Source organism: Bemisia tabaci, chromosome 4 (genome assembly GCF_918797505.1).
Source record: "Bemisia tabaci chromosome 4, PGI_BMITA_v3".
Classification (NCBI taxonomy): Eukaryota; Metazoa; Arthropoda; class Insecta; order Hemiptera; family Aleyrodidae; genus Bemisia; species Bemisia tabaci.
Genome location: NC_092796.1, coordinates 15,486,891 through 15,510,049, shown reverse-complemented (window position 1 = coordinate 15,510,049; position 23,159 = coordinate 15,486,891). Strand labels below are relative to the sequence as shown.

At 36.4% G+C, this 23,159-nt stretch overlaps 1 protein-coding gene across 1 annotated transcript in view; it reads left to right on the top strand.

Moving 5' to 3' along the window:
• LOC109034371 (fatty acid synthase) overlaps positions 1-21,926 on the top strand; it is a 44,654-nt gene extending 22,728 nt beyond the window's left edge. Inside the window, exons 18-35 of the mRNA XM_072299068.1 lie at positions 181-351; positions 760-920; positions 2,171-2,341; positions 3,253-3,477; positions 4,249-4,433; positions 9,493-9,693; positions 9,911-9,983; positions 10,713-10,889; positions 11,838-12,020; positions 12,623-12,821; positions 13,629-13,809; positions 14,216-14,322; positions 14,653-14,909; positions 15,805-16,084; positions 16,309-16,574; positions 17,204-17,437; positions 19,246-19,461; positions 20,697-21,926. Of these exons, the coding sequence (XP_072155169.1) occupies positions 181-351; positions 760-920; positions 2,171-2,341; positions 3,253-3,477; positions 4,249-4,433; positions 9,493-9,693; positions 9,911-9,983; positions 10,713-10,889; positions 11,838-12,020; positions 12,623-12,821; positions 13,629-13,809; positions 14,216-14,322; positions 14,653-14,909; positions 15,805-16,084; positions 16,309-16,574; positions 17,204-17,437; positions 19,246-19,461; positions 20,697-20,813 (3,404 nt within the window). The 3' untranslated portion in view covers positions 20,814-21,926. The remainder of the gene's footprint in view (positions 1-180; positions 352-759; positions 921-2,170; positions 2,342-3,252; positions 3,478-4,248; positions 4,434-9,492; positions 9,694-9,910; positions 9,984-10,712; positions 10,890-11,837; positions 12,021-12,622; positions 12,822-13,628; positions 13,810-14,215; positions 14,323-14,652; positions 14,910-15,804; positions 16,085-16,308; positions 16,575-17,203; positions 17,438-19,245; positions 19,462-20,696) is intronic.
• Positions 21,927-23,159: the final 1,233 nt, after the last annotated feature.

Below are 23,159 nucleotides of genomic sequence, written 5' to 3'. Positions count from 1 at the left end.
TTTCTTTTAGTTTTTTTTCTTTGTTTGGGGGTAATAATTCTCAACATTCTTTATTCTTCGCAAAAAGAGAGGAAATTTTCCTCTTCTTATTGCCATTGTGGATTCAATGAGCCTGATTAAGTTTTAGACAACGAAGAATGTGCATTTATCTTATAAATTTTTGTAATATTTTGCTTTCAGAGTGCCTTGTATCTGTACGCTGGACTAACAATATTGTTGCTTTCTTGGATGCAATCCTGAATGTGCAAGTCGCTCTTGATATAATTCTAAACACTGATTTTGTACCATTACTTCCCAACAGTTGTCACAACTTAACTGTGAATTTTGCAGTTTTCAGCAATATTCCTGAAGGTAAATTCTTTCAACTACTCTGAAATGTATCCCTGCAGATAAAGTATTGATCCTTAATCGTCGATTGCAGGTTAACTGATAAGTCTTGACTAAAGTTAGGTGGCATAGTAAATCGGTTTGCTTTATGGGTACAAAATCAGAATTAGTCAGTAGTGAAATATGGATAATCGCCATTGTAGCAGTCTTATGGTATCAAATTTCCTTTCAAAGTTTTTTGAATTTCTAATGAGAGCAGATAGTTTTCAATTCCAGTGCCATCTTTTGAAAATCCTTCACCACATAGCAAAAATGTGACTATATTTATATATAGTCACATTATATATGTTTACAATGTAGTTAACTGCACAGACACTTCCAGAAATATTTAATTTATTTATATATTTTTATTTTTTTCCATTTTTGTTTTAGATTCTGTCATACCGGTTTTTGTGGATCTGAAATTAAGGTGCGTCCAAACCAAAGGATTAAACTTATCAGGACTTCAAACATCGCCTGTGTCTTTAAAAGAAAATCCCAAACTTGAAGTGAAAACGCTCAAATTGACACAGAGTATCAATCCTCCATTTACGGTAATGAAAACTGATTAGTTCTTTAGCCTTTTAATCATTTCACTCTTGCTTTTGATGTTCTTACTATCATTTCAATTTGAATCCGCATTTCTTGAATTATGGTTGATAATAGTGAATTTTTACCCCTGTGAAATGCAATTTATATTGCTTTTTTAGTTAGTGTCACCTATGAAGCCGGAGTTGAATTAAAATTTAAGTATGTCTTAAAATGGAGCAGCAATATTGGTAAAAACAGTGAAGCACCAGGCACTCCAGCAGCCTGATTGTTGAAATTTTTTGTTTGTCGGGACGACATAGATGACATAGGTTAAAAGGCGGAGCGTGATTGGTCGGCTTTGTCTTATCGCTGCTTTGTCGTGCCTTTGTCAGGTGGAGTGGACGACATACTGTCGGAAACTTAAGAGGTGCTGTTAGCTTGTCATTAGTTCAACCTGACATTGGCACGACAAAGCAGCGATAAAACATAGCCGACCAATCACGCTCCGCCGTTTAACCTATGTCATTTATGTCGTCCCGACAAACCAAAAATTTCAACAATCAGGCTGCAGTTTGTACTCTCAAAATTGAGCTCTCAGAGAAGAAGATTAGAAATTAATTCCTCTCAATCTTTATTTTTTTTCTGCCCACAAAGATTAATATGTTCAATTACAGTAGAAAAAGTGCAACATGATATTGTTGAGGATCATAGAACAAAAGAAACCATTTGAATGGAGCTCTGCATGCCATGAGGATTTTTTTTTTCAAAATCCTTATCCATCATAAAATTTTGCAAGAAACACGATGGTGCCACTGATTTCTCCTGGAAAAAACTCCCAAACTCATAAATTGAAACTTTAATGAAGGGAATCCCCCATGTTATGAGATAATTCACTTCAAACTCTCCATGCATAGATAGGGAGAAAATACATCAGCAGGGTTGCCAGTTTGTGTGGGGACTCAAAGACTGTAGCCAAGACAAAGCAACCCTGCTATTGTATTTGCGCGCTATCTATGCATGGGGTGTTTAACAGGATGAACAGGCAGATTTTAGGGCCCCAACTCTGAGAGTTTTTTTGCGATTAGGTGTTTGTTTCAAAGAGTCTTGCAAAATTTTATCTAAGAGAAAATACTTAAATCGGAAATATCGAGTATTGCAAGAGCTCAGTTAAGCATCAAAATTTTTATTTTTTCAAATATCCTTTGTTTCTTTTGGAAATCGTTGTAATTTGACAAATCTCATTCATCAATATTTAATCTTTTATGTATTTCAGAATTTACAGCAGTTTCTAGACTTGTGCTTACAATTGATCATAGAAATAGTCAGTGCAAATTGGGTGCACAGTGGAACATACATTTCGGTTTTAGAATCAGGAGGCAAATTTATAAGTTCTCAAGTTTCTCAACAATTTCGGCTCGTTTGTAATTCTCAGTCTGACGTTTGTGTAAGTATTTTTCTACAAATCATCCCTATGGATTTTTGTGCTGTTCATTAATCTTGGCTATTTGCTTATCCCTATTTTTTATGACAAAATTGAATTACCATTCACAGGAGTTTCTTTATTTATTTGTTTTCCTGGAAATTAAAGTTTTTTTCCCCCTATAACAAGATTTATTCTGGGATTAAGAACCCAGCATGGGTGGATGATCAGTCTCGGGCACTTCTCTTGCCTATTCGTTTTGATTCAGAAAGGGAAATGTAAATAATGAAATGATAAAAATTTAAGAAAAATAACAAAAAGGTCATTCTAAGTTAAGAAAATCCTTAACTATACTATGCATATGGAACTACCCATCAGACCATGTATCTTGGTTTGCGATGTTTCATATTTTCCGTCATACTCGATTTTTTAAATAGAGAACTACTCTGCATCAATTCTTGAAAACTTACAAGATTTTTCTTCTCCATGCGAAGAAAACTCTGTGAAAATGATTAGGAATGATACTGATTTGTTTTCCTTCAAAAAAAAAAATAAAATGGAAGTGGAAATTTTTAGACATTGCAAACAAGATACAAGGTCTGGTAGATTCACCATCGATATGTGCCAAGAACCACATCATATCGTGTTGAGAAGGTGACCTGGAAGTTTAATCACTAAGAGGAACTTCAAAAAAATTGATTTTTCACAGGTTCCAGATTTTCATAGTGTTCAAGCGTTTTGATTTCCAGGGAAATTATTTTTGTCTCCATACATTTCATTAAAGGGTTCCTCTGTCTGAATTTTGCAATCCAGGCTATCTCCATACAACAGTTCATGTACGGAATATTCTCCGTTTTGTTCGGTTTAGAAAAGAACATTGACCGAGAAAAATATACTGTAACTTTGTAGACATTAAAATACTGGTTTTGTTTCAGGTAGATTTTCAATTAGTAGATGGTTTCAAGCATTTTCCTTCCGTTTTCAATCACAACAGTGTTATAATTGACATTGAAGGTGGCTTCAGAATTGATTTTAATAGATGCTATGATGGATTTTATCTTACTTCTGTACCCAAACATGAAGATCTTCTAGTAGATGCAAGCACAGCGTTGTTATCAGAATTTGCTTTTGAAAACAGAAGATATGTTTTACTAAGAAAGGTACTGTGTCTACTCCTAACTTTTAAAGCTATTTTACTCACTAAGCCTGTGTCCCGTTCAAAAATTTTTCATTGATTAGAACTATTGTTTCTATTTAAATCCAATTACTTTTACTTTGAGTATAGTCTGATAAGCTCCTCTAGTCATTGAGTTTAAAACAGAACTAAGGCCAAAACTTTGTTAAAATCAACCGATAGACCATGTGAAATGTGAAAATCCTAGTCATGTTCCTTGAATAGGGGGAATAGGTTGCTTTGTCACAAAGTGCTAGATTATTTCAGAATTTTTTCAAAGTAAAAGTATGTAACATAACACCGCCTGTATCATTTTTGGAACAAGAAAAGCATGCATCTGTTTGTGTAATGTGTATTGTAGTATGGACTAAGCCATGAGAGGAGAGGTGCTCCAACAAGTGGCGGACCCTAATAAGGGCCATTGGAAAGGGTGAGCCAGCCGGCCACATTATGTACGAGATGTGTTTTGTGACTGACAGGTGCGGAATGTGCAAGGATGATGAGATCGCAGCTTAAATAGCCATGACTGCTATGAGCTGTTGCCCGAGGGTTGTTCCGATTGGCGGAGTGGGTGACTAGCCACCAAAGTAGCATATTTTCTGACTTATTTCACTTTTTTCTAGGATTACCTATCATCCAATTTTTTATTTGAAGTTTTTTTTTTACCTCATCTAAGTAAAAATGCAATTACTTTACCGCAACTGAGTAGTCAGTGTTTAAGCTATTCGGGTATAACCAAGACAAATTTCTGTTCCAGGTTCCATTCTCGGAAGCAATGCGAGTAATCAAAATGGACAAGATTTATTTTCAAGTGTCTGTGCAAGAATATGCTATTAATGTCGATGGTGTGCTTGTTTTTGTCTGGGAGAAGCTTGAAAATATTGATCCTCTCAGGATTTTCCTTCAGGTCAAAAAATCAAGTATACCGAAGGAGTTCATCAGGTAACGGCCCTGACAAAAGTATCTCAGTACTGAAAAAGTATAAGAGTAAAGCTTAGGAATCCGTAGTATAATTTTACTTAAAAAATCATAAAATAATTCTACATAATTAATATTTTATCTCCAAATATGTACTTTGAATCAAATTTTTAGATTCAACTTAAACATGATAAACGAGAAAAAAAACCCCAAACAAAACGGCCCGCAAATTGTATGTAACAAGGTGCTGGCCCGGCTCGGCATTTTCTTGGCCTTGTTTTCCCTGCGAAATGGTGAAAACCCAGCACCATTTCTCCACCTTGTTACTCAAACAAGATATTGATATAAATAATATGGAGCAAAATTTTCTTTACTGAGAGAAGGGCTCTTAGTATTTTTCAATTGTTTGAGGGACTTGGAGTACAAAGTGCATAAGTGCAGTTTTTTAAAAATTGAGTTGATTAATGATTTCAAGTAAAACTTGTCTTAATGCATATTCTGTGAAAAATTTGCTCCCTTATTCCAATTTTTAAGCATCAAAAAGTCAGTTTGAAGTTTCTTTTTGCCATAAGGATCCATGTAATTTCGAGACTTCTCTCTTCCAACTATTTAATCATTTCTGTAATTTGGGTGTCTAAGCATGCCACTTGCTTTCATATATATATATATATATATATATATATATATAATTTCTCCCAAATAATTTCAGTCAAGCGGCATAATTTTAGTAACAACTCATTTTTCATGCATCAAAAGTTTTCTTTTGTGAAAGGCAAGAGTACAGCTTGATCCCAGGCTTCTCTCAAATTTAATTGGCTTTCCACCAATTTTAAGGTAGAACCCTACATAAAGCTCTCAAAAAAAATTCTAAGAGATGGCGCCACAGTCGCTGATCTTAAAACATGCCATTTTTTGTCACTTCTCATTAATTTGTGAAGTCAGGATTGAATATATTAAAAATGTCTCAACGTTACTACAAAGTACATATCCTCAGGATTATGCAGCTATAATCGATGTTAACCTTAAATGAAAATTAGTACCCGAAAATATGCACGCCGTAATGAGAATCTTCACTTGTGCGCTTATTCAAACGGGCCGCGCGCGCGGACGTGCCACATTTCTTTCAAAAATCATGATACTTCATTGAGGAAAGCGGATTTAGGCACCGATCGTGACGGCTCGGACAAACGTTCGAATTCTCCTCTTCCGAGAGTCGGTGCAGTCCGAGGGCTGATTCCCCCTCTCACCACTGATCACTCTCTCATCTTTTCTCTCCACTGCTCCGCCACCAGGCCACCACCCCGCACGCGGCCAGTTTAGTTTAGACGCCTGGCAGTCCTGCTGGCTGCTTCGATGACATAATTTCCCTCCTACGCAAAGGCGCCTGCCGCGGGCCGCGGGGGTGTGTGACTTTTCCACTCCAGCCCCTCTCTCCTCCCTCCTTCCTACCACACTTGCTAGCAGGTACCTGCCACCTAGCCGTTGCTCTTAGCTGCCTCTTGGTTTTGCCGCATAAAAGCGGATCCCAGAGCGGATCCAGACTCTTCGAACCGGGAGGGAGGGGGTGGCTGGCGGAAGAGAATTCTGGTTCTGGGGTGCTTGCCCCGAAAATATTTCCAAATAATTCCAAAAACTCCACGGCTGACATCGAAGTCTTCATTTTGCCCCCAGGCCGCCACAGCCCCCCCAGTGGAGGATGGGCCTGTTGCAATGAAAAATTTCACTAAAATGCAAAAAGTCACAAAAGAGCTTCAAACTTAGCATCGAGTCCGAGTACAACTTCTTACCAATGTTAACGCGGACACAGCCTATGAATTAAAAGAGAGTATTCAAAACTCTTAACCCCCTGCCCCCCTTCATTTTTGGTTGCGGAGCGGGAAATTCACCAGAAATGATGCCTGAAAGTAACGTCCGACTTGACGAGGACCCTTGAAACGTTGCGACCAGTCGGAGGACTGCAATACAGAGACTGCCGCCCACTTTAGGGACGGATAAATCCATAAAACCCCCGCTGCCCCCCTCATTTTTCGTTGCGGAGCTGGTGAAAACCGGGGAATTCGCCAGAAATGATGCCCGAAACTACTGTCCAACTTGACGGGGGCCCTTGAAACATTGCGACCAGTCGGAGGATCCCGTTCGGGGACTTCCGTCCTCTTGAGGGACGAAATCATCATCCATAAAAAACCCTGTTGCCTCCTCATTTTTCGTGGCCGAGAGGGAAAAAACCGGGAAATTCACCAGAAATGATGCCTGAAAGTAACGTCCGACTTGACGAGGACCCGTGAAACGTTCCGACCAGTCGTAAGACTGCAATACAGGGACTGCCGCCTACTTTAGAGACGGAAACATCCATGAAACCCCCAATGCTCCCCTCATTTTTCGTCGCGGAGCTTGTAAAAACCGGGAAATGGTTTAAGTTGGACACTACTTTTCGGCATCATTTCGGTCTTCTTTCTCCAGGAATTCTCTTTATCGGAGTTGAAAAAAATGGGCGTAGGAAGAAATAAATGTTCAATATTCACAACTTCATCCATGTTGGACAGAACGTTTTTAAGAAGGCAGCAACTGGTGTTAATACTCGTCCATTCTCAGGTACAATAAAGAGGCAAAAATTGAATTTGTCAAGGATAACGAATGAAATTCAGGGGGCAGTTTTATGGATTTATCCGTCCCTAAAGTGGGCGGCAGTCTCTGTATTGCAGTCCTCCGACTGGTCGCAACGTTTCAAGGGTCCTCGTCGTCCGGTTTTCGCCATTTCCCGGTTTTTCCCGCTCCGCAACCAAAAATGAAGGGGGGCAGGGGGTTAAGAGTTTTGAATACTCTCTTTTAATTCATAGGCTGTGTCCGCGTTAACATTGGTAAGAAGTTGTACTCGGACTTGATGCTAAGTTTGAAGCTCTTTTGTGACTTTTTGCATTTTAGTGAAATTTTTCATTGCAACAGGCCCATCCTCCACTGGGGGAGCTGTGGCGGCCTGGGGGCAAAATGAAGACTTTGATGTCAGCCGTGGAGTTTTCAAGAACTCTTCGAAAAACATGGCGTGGAACTCGATTCCGTGGAAGGGGCCGATTCCGGCCCAAATCGCAACACCTATCCTTTCTTTGGTTTCATGTCACCCTAGGGCACAATTTTTTTGAAAAGATATCGATGTGGTTGGAGAGCGAAGTGGAAGATTAAATTTTTAACTGGCAAAACGTGGGCGGATCCAAGGGGGTCGTACCTATAGTGCATACGTGGTGTTCAAAAAGTTACCGGGCTGATGCCGCCTTGGCCTTAAAAATGATCCGATCAAGCTCAACTGGAGCTCATTTGAAAGCTTATACTCTCACGAGTACAGTGGTTTTAAGTTTTTTGAAAAATATTTATTATTTTTCGTACAACATCAATTTTACGGCGGCATGTATGGCCCGCTCAGCGATTTATGTATTGGAGGGCCGAATCATCGAGATCCATAAGCCCTCCATAGACGATCAAATTCCCGAACCAGTTTCGATCAAAGTAGCATCAAAGTGTCGGGAGTCATCAGTCTTAAACTCATTAATTTGCTTCATTTTAAAATGGAAACCTAAATAACCTTTGGACCCCCCCTAACTTTTGATGGGGGGGAGAGGGTCGGATCGACTTCCGGTTTGCGCCAAAAATTTTCTTTTTTTATGCTCTTTCTAAGGATGTACTCGTATGACATGATGGCAGTTGCCGTTTGAAATTTTTGAGTTGCCCCCCGCCCCGTCTCCCCGTGGGGGGGGGGGGGTTTAGAACTAAAAAGTACCTCAAAAAGTTTCCCCCTCAATATGAAGATGGACGCCACAAACCGAAAGTCTTTATCGTAATTATAGAACTGAAGTTATGGCCAGTGGTGCGTAACTTTGAATAACCCTGTATACACTTATATTTTTTTTACAGATCACCCATAAATACGTGCATGATGTTTCCGAGAAAATTTTGATTTGTTCTGATCAGATATTCCAATAAAAGGTGCAGTTTCTGAATGAAATATTGTAAAGGTTGATAAAATTTTAATGCAGAGTTTGGAGGACGTACGAGTAAAACACCATATGCACTTACATGAACGCATACATTAATTTAGCACCTCTAGTTCCGATAGGTCAACGGCCTTATGAAAGAAATAGGGAATTCCATCTTTGGTCTAACTTGGGTCGGCGTCTAAAAGCAGCGACCGAGACCCGAATTGGGTCCTTGACCTGCACCTGTTCATCGGGAGGACAAGGAAAGAGCGAAAGATAGGTGTCACTTCGACTGCTAGAGCTACCGGGCCTTACACATCCGTGTGAGGTGATGACACTTCGCGTCGGATCCGGAGGTGCGCGCAGGCACAGAGTACCTGAGGGAGGCCTGAGATAGAGAGAGATGAGAGGGGAGGGGAGAAAGAAAAGGACAGAAACCGGAGAGAATTGCCAGGCATTAGGATTCGGACCCCCACTCCTTTCGATAACCGGCCGAGAATGTAAAGGTTTGCGCGGGCATTTTGAAATGCGCAGAAATCTGAACTTTCATCGCGGCGTGCATAGTTTCTCCGCAAATAATGATCGCAGAAAGAAGCTGATTGCACATAACTGTTCAGCATACTATAATCTTTGTAGTAACGTTAAGAAAATTTCGCAAGTCTGGCTTATGTCTGAGCAAATCGCCCAGATGCATCGAAAAACATGGAAAAAACGACAGATTTCGGCGAAGCGCCACGTGGTGGCGGTTTTCTCAACTGCAGTAGTAGGGATCCACCTTAAGTAACATTCCTAATAGGCTCCTCTCAAAGTAAAAAAAAAACCCTTAAAAAATTGGACCTTCCTTCTGCCAAAACGCTGTCAAAATAAAAATATTAAAAAACTCAGGTTTTTCTAATTCATCCTGTAATCACAGAAATAATCCCATGTCACAATCCCTGGCCAATTGCGTTGTTTCTACTTCCCTAATGAAAGGACTGTGGAGTCACAAAACTTATTGGCGTTTTGATTTATTTTTGTGAATTTGAGCGTTAAATTCTCTCCAATTCTGTTTCCCTTTACAAACCCTTTCTATTTTGTTTTCTTTCCTTTTTGAAAATGTACGTTCTCTCTATTTTCAGATTAGTTTTCATTCTTGATCCTGATGCAAGATCCTTTTCACTGGATGATCCATTTTACCATCAACGTCTAAAATGTGGACTTGTTGTGAACATACTTAAAAATGGTCAATGGTGCGGATTGAACCACATGTCAGTACCAGAGCAAGATTGTTGCCCACAGAAAAATTTGTTGTCATTGCCGTTGGAGGATTCATTTGAGAGGTTAGTTAATGAAATTTATCTATGTTGTCATTATCTAGCAAGAGGAGCCTTATCTTGCCGGAAATCAAATTTAGTGTTTTTTTAATGATGCCTTATATTTCAAAATGTTTACACAACATTTAACATTTATATTCTTTTAAATTTTGGTGGATTTAAATGCAATTTATCAAACTTTCTTGTGAAAATTTAAAACATGTTCTCTCTATCTTTTTTACAGATTCAACGTACAGTTAAGTCACATTAGCGTCAACCTCAAGGATCTAACCATTGATTTAAACACAGAGCGTGAGGTAAATTAGCATTAGCAAATTCTGTAAATATTTCCTCTTCCTATTGATATAACAGACTTTTAAGACTCATGACAAGTTGTGTGGGAAATAATACTAATATGATGGGGAAAGTAGCTTGTAAGCAGGTAATAAACAAGAGCTGAGTGCGCAACAGATTAGTAAATGGCTATTAAATGGACTACATTTTGCAATTTGGAACTATAAATTCTAGCCCGGTTAAAAAACAACATAATTGCCATTAGTTTCCCTATGCACATAAGTGTTTTTCCAGAAGAGCCAGAATTTATAGTTCCAAATTGCTAAATGCAGTCCAAATGGTTCTGTGAGAAAGAACTTTTTAGCATCTGGCGCTGTTTACTATTCAATCATTAACACTGTATTTATCAAATTGGATCTCACATCTATAATATCATGTGTAAAGCAAAAGTGAACAACTGTCTCTTCTACATGTGGCCGAACAGGAAATTTTTGAAAGACCAAAGCAAAGGCTTTTGGATATTTTTAAGAGAAGTCAAGACAAAAAAAGTAATTAGAATCTGCAGTAAAAATGAAAATTTATATAAAAGGTGCAATAGGGAGGAGAAGATTGGTTTGAAGGCCTAAAAATGGTCTGTAAAGAGCTCACTCTCAATCCTCACATCACTGGGCTCACACAGTTTCAAAACTGATGCTGTGTATTCATGTTGCGTCTTGTTCATATTTTAATCTGACATCAGTTGCATGTTCTAGGTTGCGGTACATTATATTGACTATGTAGGATTGGATCCTGAAAAGAAGAGAATCATTGGCTTAGCTCACTTTGATGACGATTCTTCAAGTCTCCAATTTGATCCGACCCTAAAATGGTTTGTGCCTGAATCATGGTCAGATGAAGAAGTGGCAACAATTCCTTATCTTTACAGCCTGGTAAATTACATATGTGTAGATTGTATGTTTCGTAAAATGTCTACAAATTCCAAATTTTAGAATAGTCTAGTTAGTAGTTAGTAGTAGTAGTTAGTTTTAGTTTAGCTTAGTTTTGGTAGGGTAGGCTTCTACTGAGTGCAAAAACTTTCTGACTTACAATATCTATTGCATAATCCAGTAATCCTGGCAAAGAGACATTTTGTGATCAACAGAATATGTGTAGATATATTAATGTTTTGGCTACGTTTCTCTCCTCCTGAGTGCATTTATCGAGAGTTAGGGGTACAAAAACTTCCTGACCACGCGACCAGACAGGTTGCATGCAGTTGCTTTCGAAAGAAGGGAAGGTCCCAAAAATAGGTTTTTCAAATGAGCAGGCTGGCAAAATCATGTTTTTTTTTTTTTTTAATATCATAGTGAAAATCACAAGTTTTTCCAAAAGTCCCAGCGATTTATACGTTCAATGTGTTTCAATAAAAATTTTATGCAGATCCAATAAACCAGTAGATCAGATGACAAGAAGTAATTGAGGAGCTTTCCGAAAAAAGGGCACATAGCAAAAAATCGCATTTGAGAAAAATGCATTTGAAGTTTCTATCATTATTCTTTGGCCATTGACTGTGACTTACGTTTGAAATCGGCAGTCCAAGCTGCGATGTAAGTTATCATCAGTGACCGGAAAGTAATGATGAAAACTTGAGATGCTTTTTTCCCATGTGCCCTTTTTCCGGAAAGCTCCTCAATTATTCTCTCAATCATATGTATTGCGCAAAGGAAGCGCAAATCATTTGGATCCGAAGTAAGTTTGAATTTACTGAATTTATAAGTCTTGCTCATTATTCAAAAAAGTTTTAAAACTGATAAAGTCCATAAATATTTTGCCTTTATTCTCTCCATTGCTCCTATATTCGATCCTTCTATCTTATAGCATACTGTAACTCTGTCTAGGCTTATTATATGTTGGGAATACTTCCTGCTTCAGACATTAAAAATAAACCTGTACTAATTCATGGTGGCAGCTCTGCTGTGGGTCTGGCATCTATCAACGTTGCCCTAGAACTCGGAGCTATTGTATTAACTACTGTTGAAAGCAGTGAAAAGGCCCTCTTCATTTCCAAGCAATTTTTGCAGGTACCTACATTTAATTACTATGTTCTCCTGAAAACTTGCTCAGTTAATTCTAGATTTTTAATTTACAATCATTTCAACCTTAGTTTATTGTTTGACAGCAGTAGCAGAGGAACTGAAAGATTCATCACAGACTAAAGTTTGATCCGGGGTGTCGTCGGAAGCAAACCAAAAATGGTTTCTTTCTATCAATCATATCCCTGTAGATTGAAATAAATCTAAAACAAAAGAAAAATATGTTATTTCTGGTCTGCAATTATTAATTTTTAAAGTTACGTTATGAGCTGTTTGCCCAGAAATAGGTGTTTCTGAGTGGAAAGCTTGAATAAGTGCAATATGAGTTGATGCAAATTTATGTCCTAACGATAAAAAATAAAAATAGGTAACTCCTCCAGCTCCCAACTCCAACTTGCCTGGCTCTGAAGCTGTTAGATAAACAGGAAACAAAGCTGTAAAATGGGGCCATGCAATTTTTCTCCGCCAGAAGTTTCAAGTATAATATGAGTATTCTTATGCTTCCATTGATTTGTCATTGTTTGACGATTGATAAAATTAAACCAAGTTCTGATTCAAACTAATATTTCAAAATTTTCCATTGTTTTCAGTCCAAAGAATTGCATATATTGCTTCTTGATGAGATTCTTGATTTGAATGTACGATGTCTAACAAAAAGATTCGGAGGCGTTTTTGTTGCCATTAATCCTTTTTGCGGCAATTTGCTGACAACTTCTTTAAACCTCCTCTCTCACTGGGGCTGTTGTATCCAGCTAGGAAACCTTGAGATGAAGAATAAAATTAAATTAGGTGAGTTATCAGATGATTTTTAATGAAGGAATTGAGTGAAGGTCTTCTCAGTCACCGACTGATCAGGGCCATATTAAAGTGTGAAAGTAATTTGAAAATATTTAATGGGAAGCTTTTGAATTTCCTGAAAGATACAGCTCATCTCCGGACAGTATTGACTCTTTGATAAAAATATTTCCATTTTGATCAGTTGTTGTTACTAAACTTACTCAATCTTCCCTGACTTCCTGGAAATAACACAAAAGAGATCAGCATTTGTTTTACCGTAACCTTCAGTCTAACATGTTGTTACATCATAATATGTTAGATTCTTACATTACTCTGATCGCTCAAAAAATGCACGGATGCAATCTCCCACCAGCTCAATTGAACTTTTACAGACAAAATATCTAATACATGCTCAGCTATGAATACCTGATTAAATTTTGAAAAAACCGAAGGGATATCAATGACCCAAATTGGGGCAGTTACTATTCCAGAATAGTCGGGTAAAAATCGCCAGACAGCTAGATCTACGAGAATATTAGGTCTTTCCGTAAAATTTTTCTAATATCACAATGAGCATTACTTAAGTCTGAAATTTAGTTATTGCATTGCAATGAACGTACAGCTATATTCTTATATATTCCAGCCTAAATATCAACTTTTTTGGCTCACTTTTATTAGATACTTTGGACTAAGAGAATAGAAGTTTTCCATTTTCAAAGCGGATTCTCATTTGATTTACACGTTTGGTAATCATTGATAATCGGAACAGATTTATTACATGCTGAAGTTCAGTCATTTTAAGGTATGTTTTTGTAACAGGCATGAATGTTTTCTTGAAGGCTGTTTCCCTGTATGGATTTGCAGATGTTGACCTATTAAATTGTCCTGCACAGTTGAAAAATGAAATCCATTCTTTCATAGCTGAAAAATTAAGAACCTTATCTTTGAAACCGTTACCTAAATCAGTATTCAATTGTGACGACAAAACTGGTTTATTCAAGTAAGTTTATTTTCACTTCTTGCTTTTTTTTATTTCTTGTCACACTTTGATCTATTTTAATCAATTGATTTATCAGCTGAATAAAGTATATTTTAAATGGACATTATAAAAGGAAAATTAAATTGAAGATTATTCCGATGTACATTATGAGAGAGGAAAACTTTCTTTGGATTTAAGATAATAGAATGTTGTATCATGGTAATTGACCTTTGCTTTAATGCATGAAAATGATTTTTCAATTATATGTAAAAATTTTAATGGTTCTCTTACTAGGATAGCAAATTTTTGGTTATCTTTCCTTCAGAAAAAAACAAAACATGAGCTGAGACTCACAACGTAGCAATCTGAGGTACGGATTTTTCGACTATAACTAGCCATTGTAATGCTTTTGTATTTTTGTCTATAGTTTTTTGATGAAGGAAAGTCAAGGCAACAAAGCAGTGGTGTCCGTCTTGAATTTCAAAGAAAAGGAGGTCCAAACTCATCCTATTCAAACAACGTTTTTAGTCATTGGTAAGATGTCTCTCTAAATTCACTTAATTTCCAACGGATGTAAGACTTTGGAAAGCTCTGGATATAAAGAAATGTGGAACTTTTTACGATTGTGCTTTATCAGAAAGGTAGATATGAAATTGCAAAAAAGTTTGTAGGTCTTTAGTGAAGGATTCAACCTGAGATTGTTGATAATATAAAGGCATTACTTTCCTTGTTTTATTCAATTCCCAAAAAAATGCGATATCAAATTCATGTCTGGTGTGAAAAACAGACTCATTTGAAGTTTTACAATCAAAATTTATCTTATCAGCACCTTGTTATTAAAACCATAAATCATTTGTTGAACAGCTTCCAAAGAGAGCATGTGGCTTCAGTTGGTTTCCTGGTTTTTGAAAAATTCTGCCAAAAAAATCATCATAGCTTTATGTGGAAACAGTGCCAACAAAGCGTTAGAACACCAGCTGTTTCAGTTGATGCACAAATACAACAAGGTTTCCTTCCTACTCTTACTCGATTCTGAAATAGACACGATTCATGGGACTCAAAACATGATGAAAGCAGCTGGTAACCTTGGTACTTTGAATGTCATTCTTTGCCTATCATTGGTAAGCTAATTCATTTTTTTGTATCCTTTTTGATTTTTTTAGGTCTAAAATTACTATAATCAAATGAAAATTCTATTTTATGGGTGTGGGTGATGGATGGTACAGGGCAATGATCCCAATATCATTCTTTTTCCTGTTTTTTAAAAATTTTGATTCATGATTGTCTTCATTAGGATCTTAGCTCCTAGGACTTCAAATTGATCGTTGGTAACTTTGCACAAAGGAGTGAACACAAACTTATTGGCGTTTAAAATATCCAAGAATATCAAACAGAATAGTAATCATAATAGATTGTCGTCAGAAGCTCAAAAAACGTAGTTTATGCAAGACTCCTATCCCAAAGTTTGATGCTGTCAAAGAAAAGTGTATTTTTTAGCTCTAATTTTGCATGAAAATGAACTAAGCTTCTTTCAACCCCTGAGTGCTGAAGATTACTTGGACTGCGTCAAGCAGAAAGGAACCAGCCTACATCAATCTTAGCCAAATCTTATCGAACAACTTATTCTTTTATAGGAGGGAAGTTGTATGGATTCTTTTGAAAATTTCAGAGAATTTGCTTCACGTCACAGTAGAAATAGCACAGATATTTAAAAAAAAATCTGCGTGACCATTCTCCTGTAAAAACATAAATCATCCGATGAAATTTGGTAATGACTGATGTGACTTGGTTTCTTTCTACTTCATGCGATCCATTTTACTCTAAAAATTCAAAAATCAATTCTTAAATTAACTCAATAAAAATCACTCCTTAGAAGGATCTGCCTCCAGGGATGAAGGTCTCTATTTCCTTTAAACAGTCAAATGTTATACTTAACATTTCTTTACATTGAAGTGTAGTAGTAGGTACTAGGAGTTCCAGTAGTCTTTAAGATGTTATGTGTTCTATTAATTTCAGGACAAAGCAAAATTAAGGAACATCGACTTAGTCTCCAGACAGATGGGACTATCTCATTCATACCTCATTAGCTTATTGAACGATTCTGAGGAATTATGCCATCTAAGGACTCTAGACTGTTATCCTAGTTTAAATGTAGAATTGAAAGGTCATTCAAGGAATCTCAAGTACATTCTGCTGTATCTGAAAAGTATTATCAGTAGCATAGCCCTGAAACAAGATGTATTTCCAGCCTCGACCATTTTATTACACCAATGCCGAAGTCAAAAACCAAAAACAGGTATTTGTAATTAATTCACACTACTCATTTAAATTATATTCAGAACACTAATTCTAATTTTGTAAAATATTCTAATTTCAAAATTTCCTCAAATAGGTAGTTTTTGAATGTACTCAAACCCACTTGAATTTTCGTTTTCCCAGTCTTCATAAACAACATTTGTTTCCATGCAATTTAGCTGGTCAGAGGTTTAAGAGTGCTAAAGTATGAATATTTTTTTCCAGGTAATTTCAACCTATTACTGCCAACAACAGTACGAGATTTAATAGACCTAAGTGGGGAACTGTCTCAGAGTTGCGTATTTGAAGAAGTCATGACTCGAAGCTGTCCTTATAAATTTACAAAAGAATGCAACCCAATATTTTTTATACCTGGGTATAGTCGTAAGTCCTTAAAAAGTATCTTCAAACGTCTGATGTATCCTGCATTTTGTGCAACTCCCGTGTTCTACTTTGAGTCGGCAGAAACAACTGCCTTAGACTTATTTCAGGTACATTGTTTTGATTTTGTTAAATTTTTTCTGTTAAAATTAATATTTTTTTCACAGTTGTTGCTAATCTTCTGAGATATTGTAAACTTGTCATCTTGAAAGTTTCCAAAAACTTGACTTTATCCACTTGATTCAGAAATTATTATTATTCATGAGCCTAATTCCTTTAATTTTTCTCATTGAAATTCACTTCAAAATTTGTACAAGCTTTAAAAGCATGTATAATGAAATTAAGTAACTTATTGTTGGCACCATGTTGACAAGTACATAAAACATGCTATGATACAATATTGAAATTCTGCTATTCAAAGTTTTCAAAATGGTTAAGATTTAACACTGGAGATAATCCCCTCCCCCTTCCTTCCTTCCTTTTCCTCCTTTCAATCCCTTCAATCAAGAAGGTCATTGCTTATTATTGGCAGAAATAACATGTATTATGAGGATGAGGTAAACATGCACTGTAGTGTACTTGTAGTACATTTTGTTAAAACAAGTGCATCAATCAGTTTGGAAAGAAACATGTTGCGTAGGACAAATAATGATAACTAGGAAATAACACAGTGCTTTATGACCCATTCTTTACTTTTCTTGCTCATTTCAATTCGCTTTGCTTTGCTTTGTGTTTTTAGTCATTAAAACGAATCAAGCCTGAAGGATCGTACACAATCGTAGCTGAAACATGGAGTAACTGTGTTGCCCTTGAACTGAGTCTTTTATTAGAAAATAATGGAGACATAGTCAAAATTATCCTTCTAAATGGTTCTCCAGAAAGCATCAAGCAACATCTCCTCAATTGTAAAAAGGAGTTTCCAAGTCTTAGTCAGTCTGTTAGTTTACCAATCTTGTTGCTGAAGTTGGAAGAGGTAATTATCTGATATTTCCCGACTAAACACTTACTGCCACACAATTTTTTTTTTCAAGTATTTCTAACCATCCCCAGAATAAAAGACCATAGTGCAAGAAAATAAAAAAAAATTTAAAAAAAAAAAAAAATTCCTCATAATGGACCACTAGACAAGGTACGAATTTAAGCCATCTGATACATGTTTCATAACCAGAATTTCACGTAGAAAACGATTTACACAACGAAAATTACGGAAACCAACTCCTAACGAAGATATTAACGTTTTTATTTCACATTGGTTACGAGGAATTTGAACTGCCCGCTCACAAGAAACTCAAAACTCTACGTGAGTCAAATCGCCCACTACAACGGTTTCAGCAAGCTTCTCAATCGAGCAATGTTCATTTCCCATCATGTGTTGTTCAAACTATTAGCAATTTGCTATAACTGAGCCAAAGCGTCAAGATTGAGGTTGCCAGATTTTTATATCGCAGAGACTGTCATGATAACGTTTAGCGCGCGATGTGAATCACGTAGAGCATTGAGTTTTCATGAGCGGGTGGTTTGAATTAACGCATCAAGAATCATCAAATATCTTCGTGAGGAGTTGATTTCGGTAATTTTCGTTAAGTGCATCGTGTTTTACGTAAAATTTTGGTTAAGAAACATGTATCAGAATGCTGAAATTCGTACCATGTCTAGTGGTCCATTGAAGTAATTGTAACACTGCCTAGATGAGTGTTTTACAAACATTTTGGCCTAAATAATTCCTTAAAAGGTTTAACCAAATCAGAGTTTTGACAGTTTGAAACTCATACTTCCAAAGTTTTAATTTCGAGAACTAGCAATTTAAAGTTTTAATTTCTTATGTTCACGCTCAAAATGTTTTGTTACAAGTACAATTTCATGCCCTTTTTGTGTTTTTTTTCACAAAAATTTATGGAATTGCTTGCAATTCACTCCTCAGGTCACTAAAGAGTATCGATTTAGAGCAAAATTTTGATTTTTGGACCTAATTGGACAAAATTAGTGTTCCTGAAAAAATTTCCTTGTAAACAAAGGCTCCTCAAGTAATTAACGACAGGGGCCTGATCCACCACTCAAAAAATTAAATGATCCACCACCCAAAAAATTGGATGATGATTCATCACTAACAGGGTTTCAAAAAATGTTTCACCTGCAATTGGACAGTTCTTGTCAGTTAATTTGTCTGTTTTTGTTTCTAACAATTCTCTTCTGACTTAATATCCGACACTGAGTTCTACCCTGTTCAGAGTGTCTACAAGTCCGGAAATAGTACTGTTTTATTAAGGGCGGTCCGGAAGTACTGAAAAAGTGCGGAAATTCCGGAAGGAGGTCCGGAATTTTTGTAGCAACTTGAGCAAGAAATTCAAATCTCTGAAATTTTTCGAATTTCGTCAAATGAAGGTACTGAAAAAGTACTGAATTTTTCTGTTGAAGAGGTACTGAATTTCTTGGGAATGTACTGAAAAAGTACTGTAAATGTCCTGATTTTTGGCCAGCCTATTTTAGTAGACACCCTGCTGTTGATGTAACGATTATAATAACAATATAAGATCATGAAAAGGCGTTTTTACATATTGGGAGGCTACTGTGTCATGGAGTTGTGAGATGAAATGCAGCTCATGACAAGTGTAGGTAGTTGACGAAAGGTCAAAGTTTTATAGGGAAATAATACCTGTAGTATTTATCAAAAAGTTAATAGAACAGATCTATGAGTCTGTGCCTTTGGCAGTTAGACATATACTGCAGCCATCATCAAGTACATTTTTTACCTATCCTTATTCTCATTTGTGAAATTTGCAGATGGATCTCAATACCTTAGCCAAACGAGCACTTGCCACCTCTACTAATGGGTTCTCAAATAAAGATAAAGAAAGGATTAAGTGTAGTTTAGTATCCATTCAAACTAAACTGATGGCTGCTCAGTGCTACAAAATGAGGTCTCAAAAATTCAAGGGTGATGTAATAATTGTCAAACAACAAAGCTCTTCATCAGGAATGTGTATGGAACTTCTTCAGGTTTGTCATATTAATAATTGCTCAAAATAAATTAATAATAGTTACTTAAAGACAGTTGATAATTGTTTAATTACTGGTTTCAATCAATTAATGAGAGATAATGATAATTAACTAATGCGCGTTATCACATGGTTGTATGGCAACCACAGATAATTTGTTTTAACAATTTACTCTTACTGAAATGCACTGATACCACTTTTCTTATGCTCTCTTGCTCACAAATACCATTTGGCAACCCATAATTCTATAGGCCATTGTCATGCAACTTTCTTGGATTTTTCAGCCATCTATATCTTGTTTGCCCTTCAGCCCTCAGGAAAGCTAAACTTCAGGTCCCCTCATAGTGCACATAATTCTGATTCGTCGAAATAGTTCTAGGGCTGGATAGATTATGGCCTCTGAAAATACCTAAGTTGAACAACACCATTGTAATATCAAGTAATGAATGAACCGCGGTATTGTATGAATATCTTTACTGAAGATTTTCGGCTTATATGGTCGCCCAACACGTCTTGGGAAAAATGCTATAACTTGGTGAATTTTTCACCAATTAAGTTCGGCAAGGTCTCATTGTTTAACTAATAATTTGATTTAACGATCTGCACAAATCGAATTACGCTACCTCTTTTTGTTGGCTCAAGAAACGAACCGTTCCAGTACTTTTGAGACAGCCTTTGTATTTACATGATTAAAAAAAAACATCTCAATAATGTGTTTTTGTATCTTGTAATGTTTTTTATATTCATGTATATAATATTAACAGCATCATATGATCCGTATTTTAATTTGACTTGTGAATTTGTTCATTTGGAAATTTTGCTCTAATGATGGCGCAAGCCAAAAAGCCTCGTTAAAGATACGTATTCAATATGTTGGTTCATTCATCACCTACATATCGACGGTGAAACTACCAAACCACGTATCTCGGTTTGCGATGTCGCAGACTTCCTGTCATACTTTATTTTTTAAATGAAAAACTACTCAACGCCCAGCCTTGAAAATTTCTGTGATTTTTCCTCTTCGCGCGGAGAAAATTCTGTGAAAATTTCAAGGAATGATATTGATTTGGTCTACTTCAAAAAAATAAAATGCGAGCGTAGATTTTTAAACACCGCAAACGAGATACGTGGTTTGGTAGTTTCACCGTCGATATATTCTTACAGTATAGGGTGCATTGCAGTACTTCATTATCATGATTTTTATCTCTCAATGATTTTTTGTTGTCTTTCTTTTAGAATCTGAATGAAAACCAGTATGTATATTTCGCTGCTGCGGAGAGCTATGAATGTTTAGTCAATGATCCTGAAGTTGCTACCTTAATTAATGAAAATGCAACAATGGACTGGATGTAGCATTCTTTTCTTCAGAGGTTTTTTCGATCTCTTTAAGTTCTTCCCCTGTCTCCTCTTTTGAGCGAAAGTTCTCTCCGAGAATGTGGAGTTGCCTCTGTAAAGTAGTGAAATGGATGCAAAATATTATAAACTCTCTCTTTCAACAGATGTCAAAAGTAAGCCTCGAATAGGAATTTTGCTGTGTAAAATTTTCATTTTAAAAATGCAACTTTTCCATGTGAGTTTTAATTTGACTCAGAATTTGCAATCCAACAATGAAAAATTAGGCCACTTTGAACTGTTTTAATTGTATCGCACACCAGGATTTTTTTCTTCTTTTATTTCTCTCTTTCTTTGGTGAAATGAAATATTAGAGCTATTTGGGAAAAGTGAGTACATATTTTATTAAAACATAGAAGTGGATATAGACTGATAACAATAGTAGGCCTAAAAGTTATATTGCATATCTAAAATAAAAAAATGCGTATCTTTTATAATTGGGACACAGCAATTCTCTGTTCATGTTTTATATTTTCAAGTACAACTATCTCGTAACTGTTCCCTGTGCTTTTCAGCAAGAAAAGCCATTGGCTTTGAAATATATGAGCATAAAGACTGATTACTAGCAGGTGCAGCCACTGGTCTCTCCATTTCTATTTGGTTCTATTTCTGTTTCTCTCTACATTGTCTATGAATTTCTTTCTCTCATTCAAAAATATTTTGATTTTACTATTTAGCTAAAGAGTTAAGGAAATATTTTCGTTGGTTTTCTTTAAAGAAAAAAAAATTAAAGGAAAACAAAAAATTAATTTAGAGATTTTTGAACATTGCTTGAAGATGTGCATTTTCGATTGTGGCCATCGATATTTAAGCCCTTTTGAATGCGTGTTTTTCTCAGTTTTTATCTATACCAAAATTTTTTTTTTATGTAGTTTTCATAAAGATGCTTTTTATCATTGCGAAAAAATGAAAATCACATTTTTTTGTCAGACGTATTATTTAAGAAGAATTTTATGTGCACTCCAAAGTATAATGATTATGAAGCTCTTCTCGCAAATGTAAGACTGGGCACAAAATGTTTCTTTGAGAAAGATTAAAAGTCATTTTTCCTTAAATAAATGCTTTATTTATTCAATGTATTATTATTTCTTTAAAAAATACCCCATGGTCCTTTTACTTTTCAATTGAGACAATTTTTCTCCACTGCACAACTTTTACATACCCTCATAACAATTAGATTTTTTCACCCATGTATACAATATAGAGACTTGGGTGAGTATAGTAAAATGAAGTTCAAAAAGTTGACATTTTTGGCACTCTTTTCATATACCAACAGTGAAACTGCAAAAATGCGTATCTCAGTTGCGGTGTATCGAAATCCCCGCTCCTATTTCATTTTCTGAAAAGGAGACCAAATCGAAATCTTTGCAGGGAGTTTTTACAAAATACGCTTTAGGAAAAGAAGAAAAATCACTGAAATTTTTTAGAAATGACATACTTTAGTTTTCCATGTAGAAAATAAAGTATCTCAGGAAGTCTGCAACACCGCAAACCAAGATACGCATTCCTGCAGTTTCACCGTCGATATATTACAAATGTTATGGTAAGTACTCTCAGCCGGATCGTTGAAATTTATGTTGGCTTGACAAGAATTAAAAAACCACCATACTATAAATAAGACAATAAGAGATATAACTATTCGTCCTTCATGGATGTCCGTGTTGCATCACCAAAATCGAAGGCGAGAGGTGTGAACTCTCAATGCTGCTGATGAAGTATCGCTCAGATTCAGAAGAAAAGTTGAAAAATGAGGCCCGAACACACCGTACCTATCCTCCGCTGTGTTGACACTCGACCCCCCCCCCCCCCCCCATTCGACCTTAGATTCTTGTTTTAGGATGCATTGGTGAACCTTTATCGAAAGTTCGTATGTACCGGCCCCACTCAACCTGTGGAGCATGTGTTTTTAGTCGTAGGCGGTTCTAGACCTTCATTCATGGGGGTGCCCAAAGGTGGAAAATGTCGGAGACTGGCTCCAAAGGGGACGGTCGCTCAGGGGAGGACCAAGTTTCGGCCCTAAAGTTTTATCCCTTCCCTACCCTCCTTTCTCTTTTTCTCTCCTTCCTCTCCTTTTAAATACCTGTAAATTCGATTTAGAAAATTTTTAGCAAAAGTTTCCATCAAAACTACAATCATACCGTAAAAAAACAGTGGAATCATTGTAAAACACTGCTATCAATTTTAATTCTGTTTAAAACAATTTCAATTCATAGCTATGTAACACAGAAGATTCGAAAACGCCTTCAACTGAGGCGTGATACCGCACGCGTTTCGGAGAGTTCAAATAGTTGTATCCTTGCGCCTTAG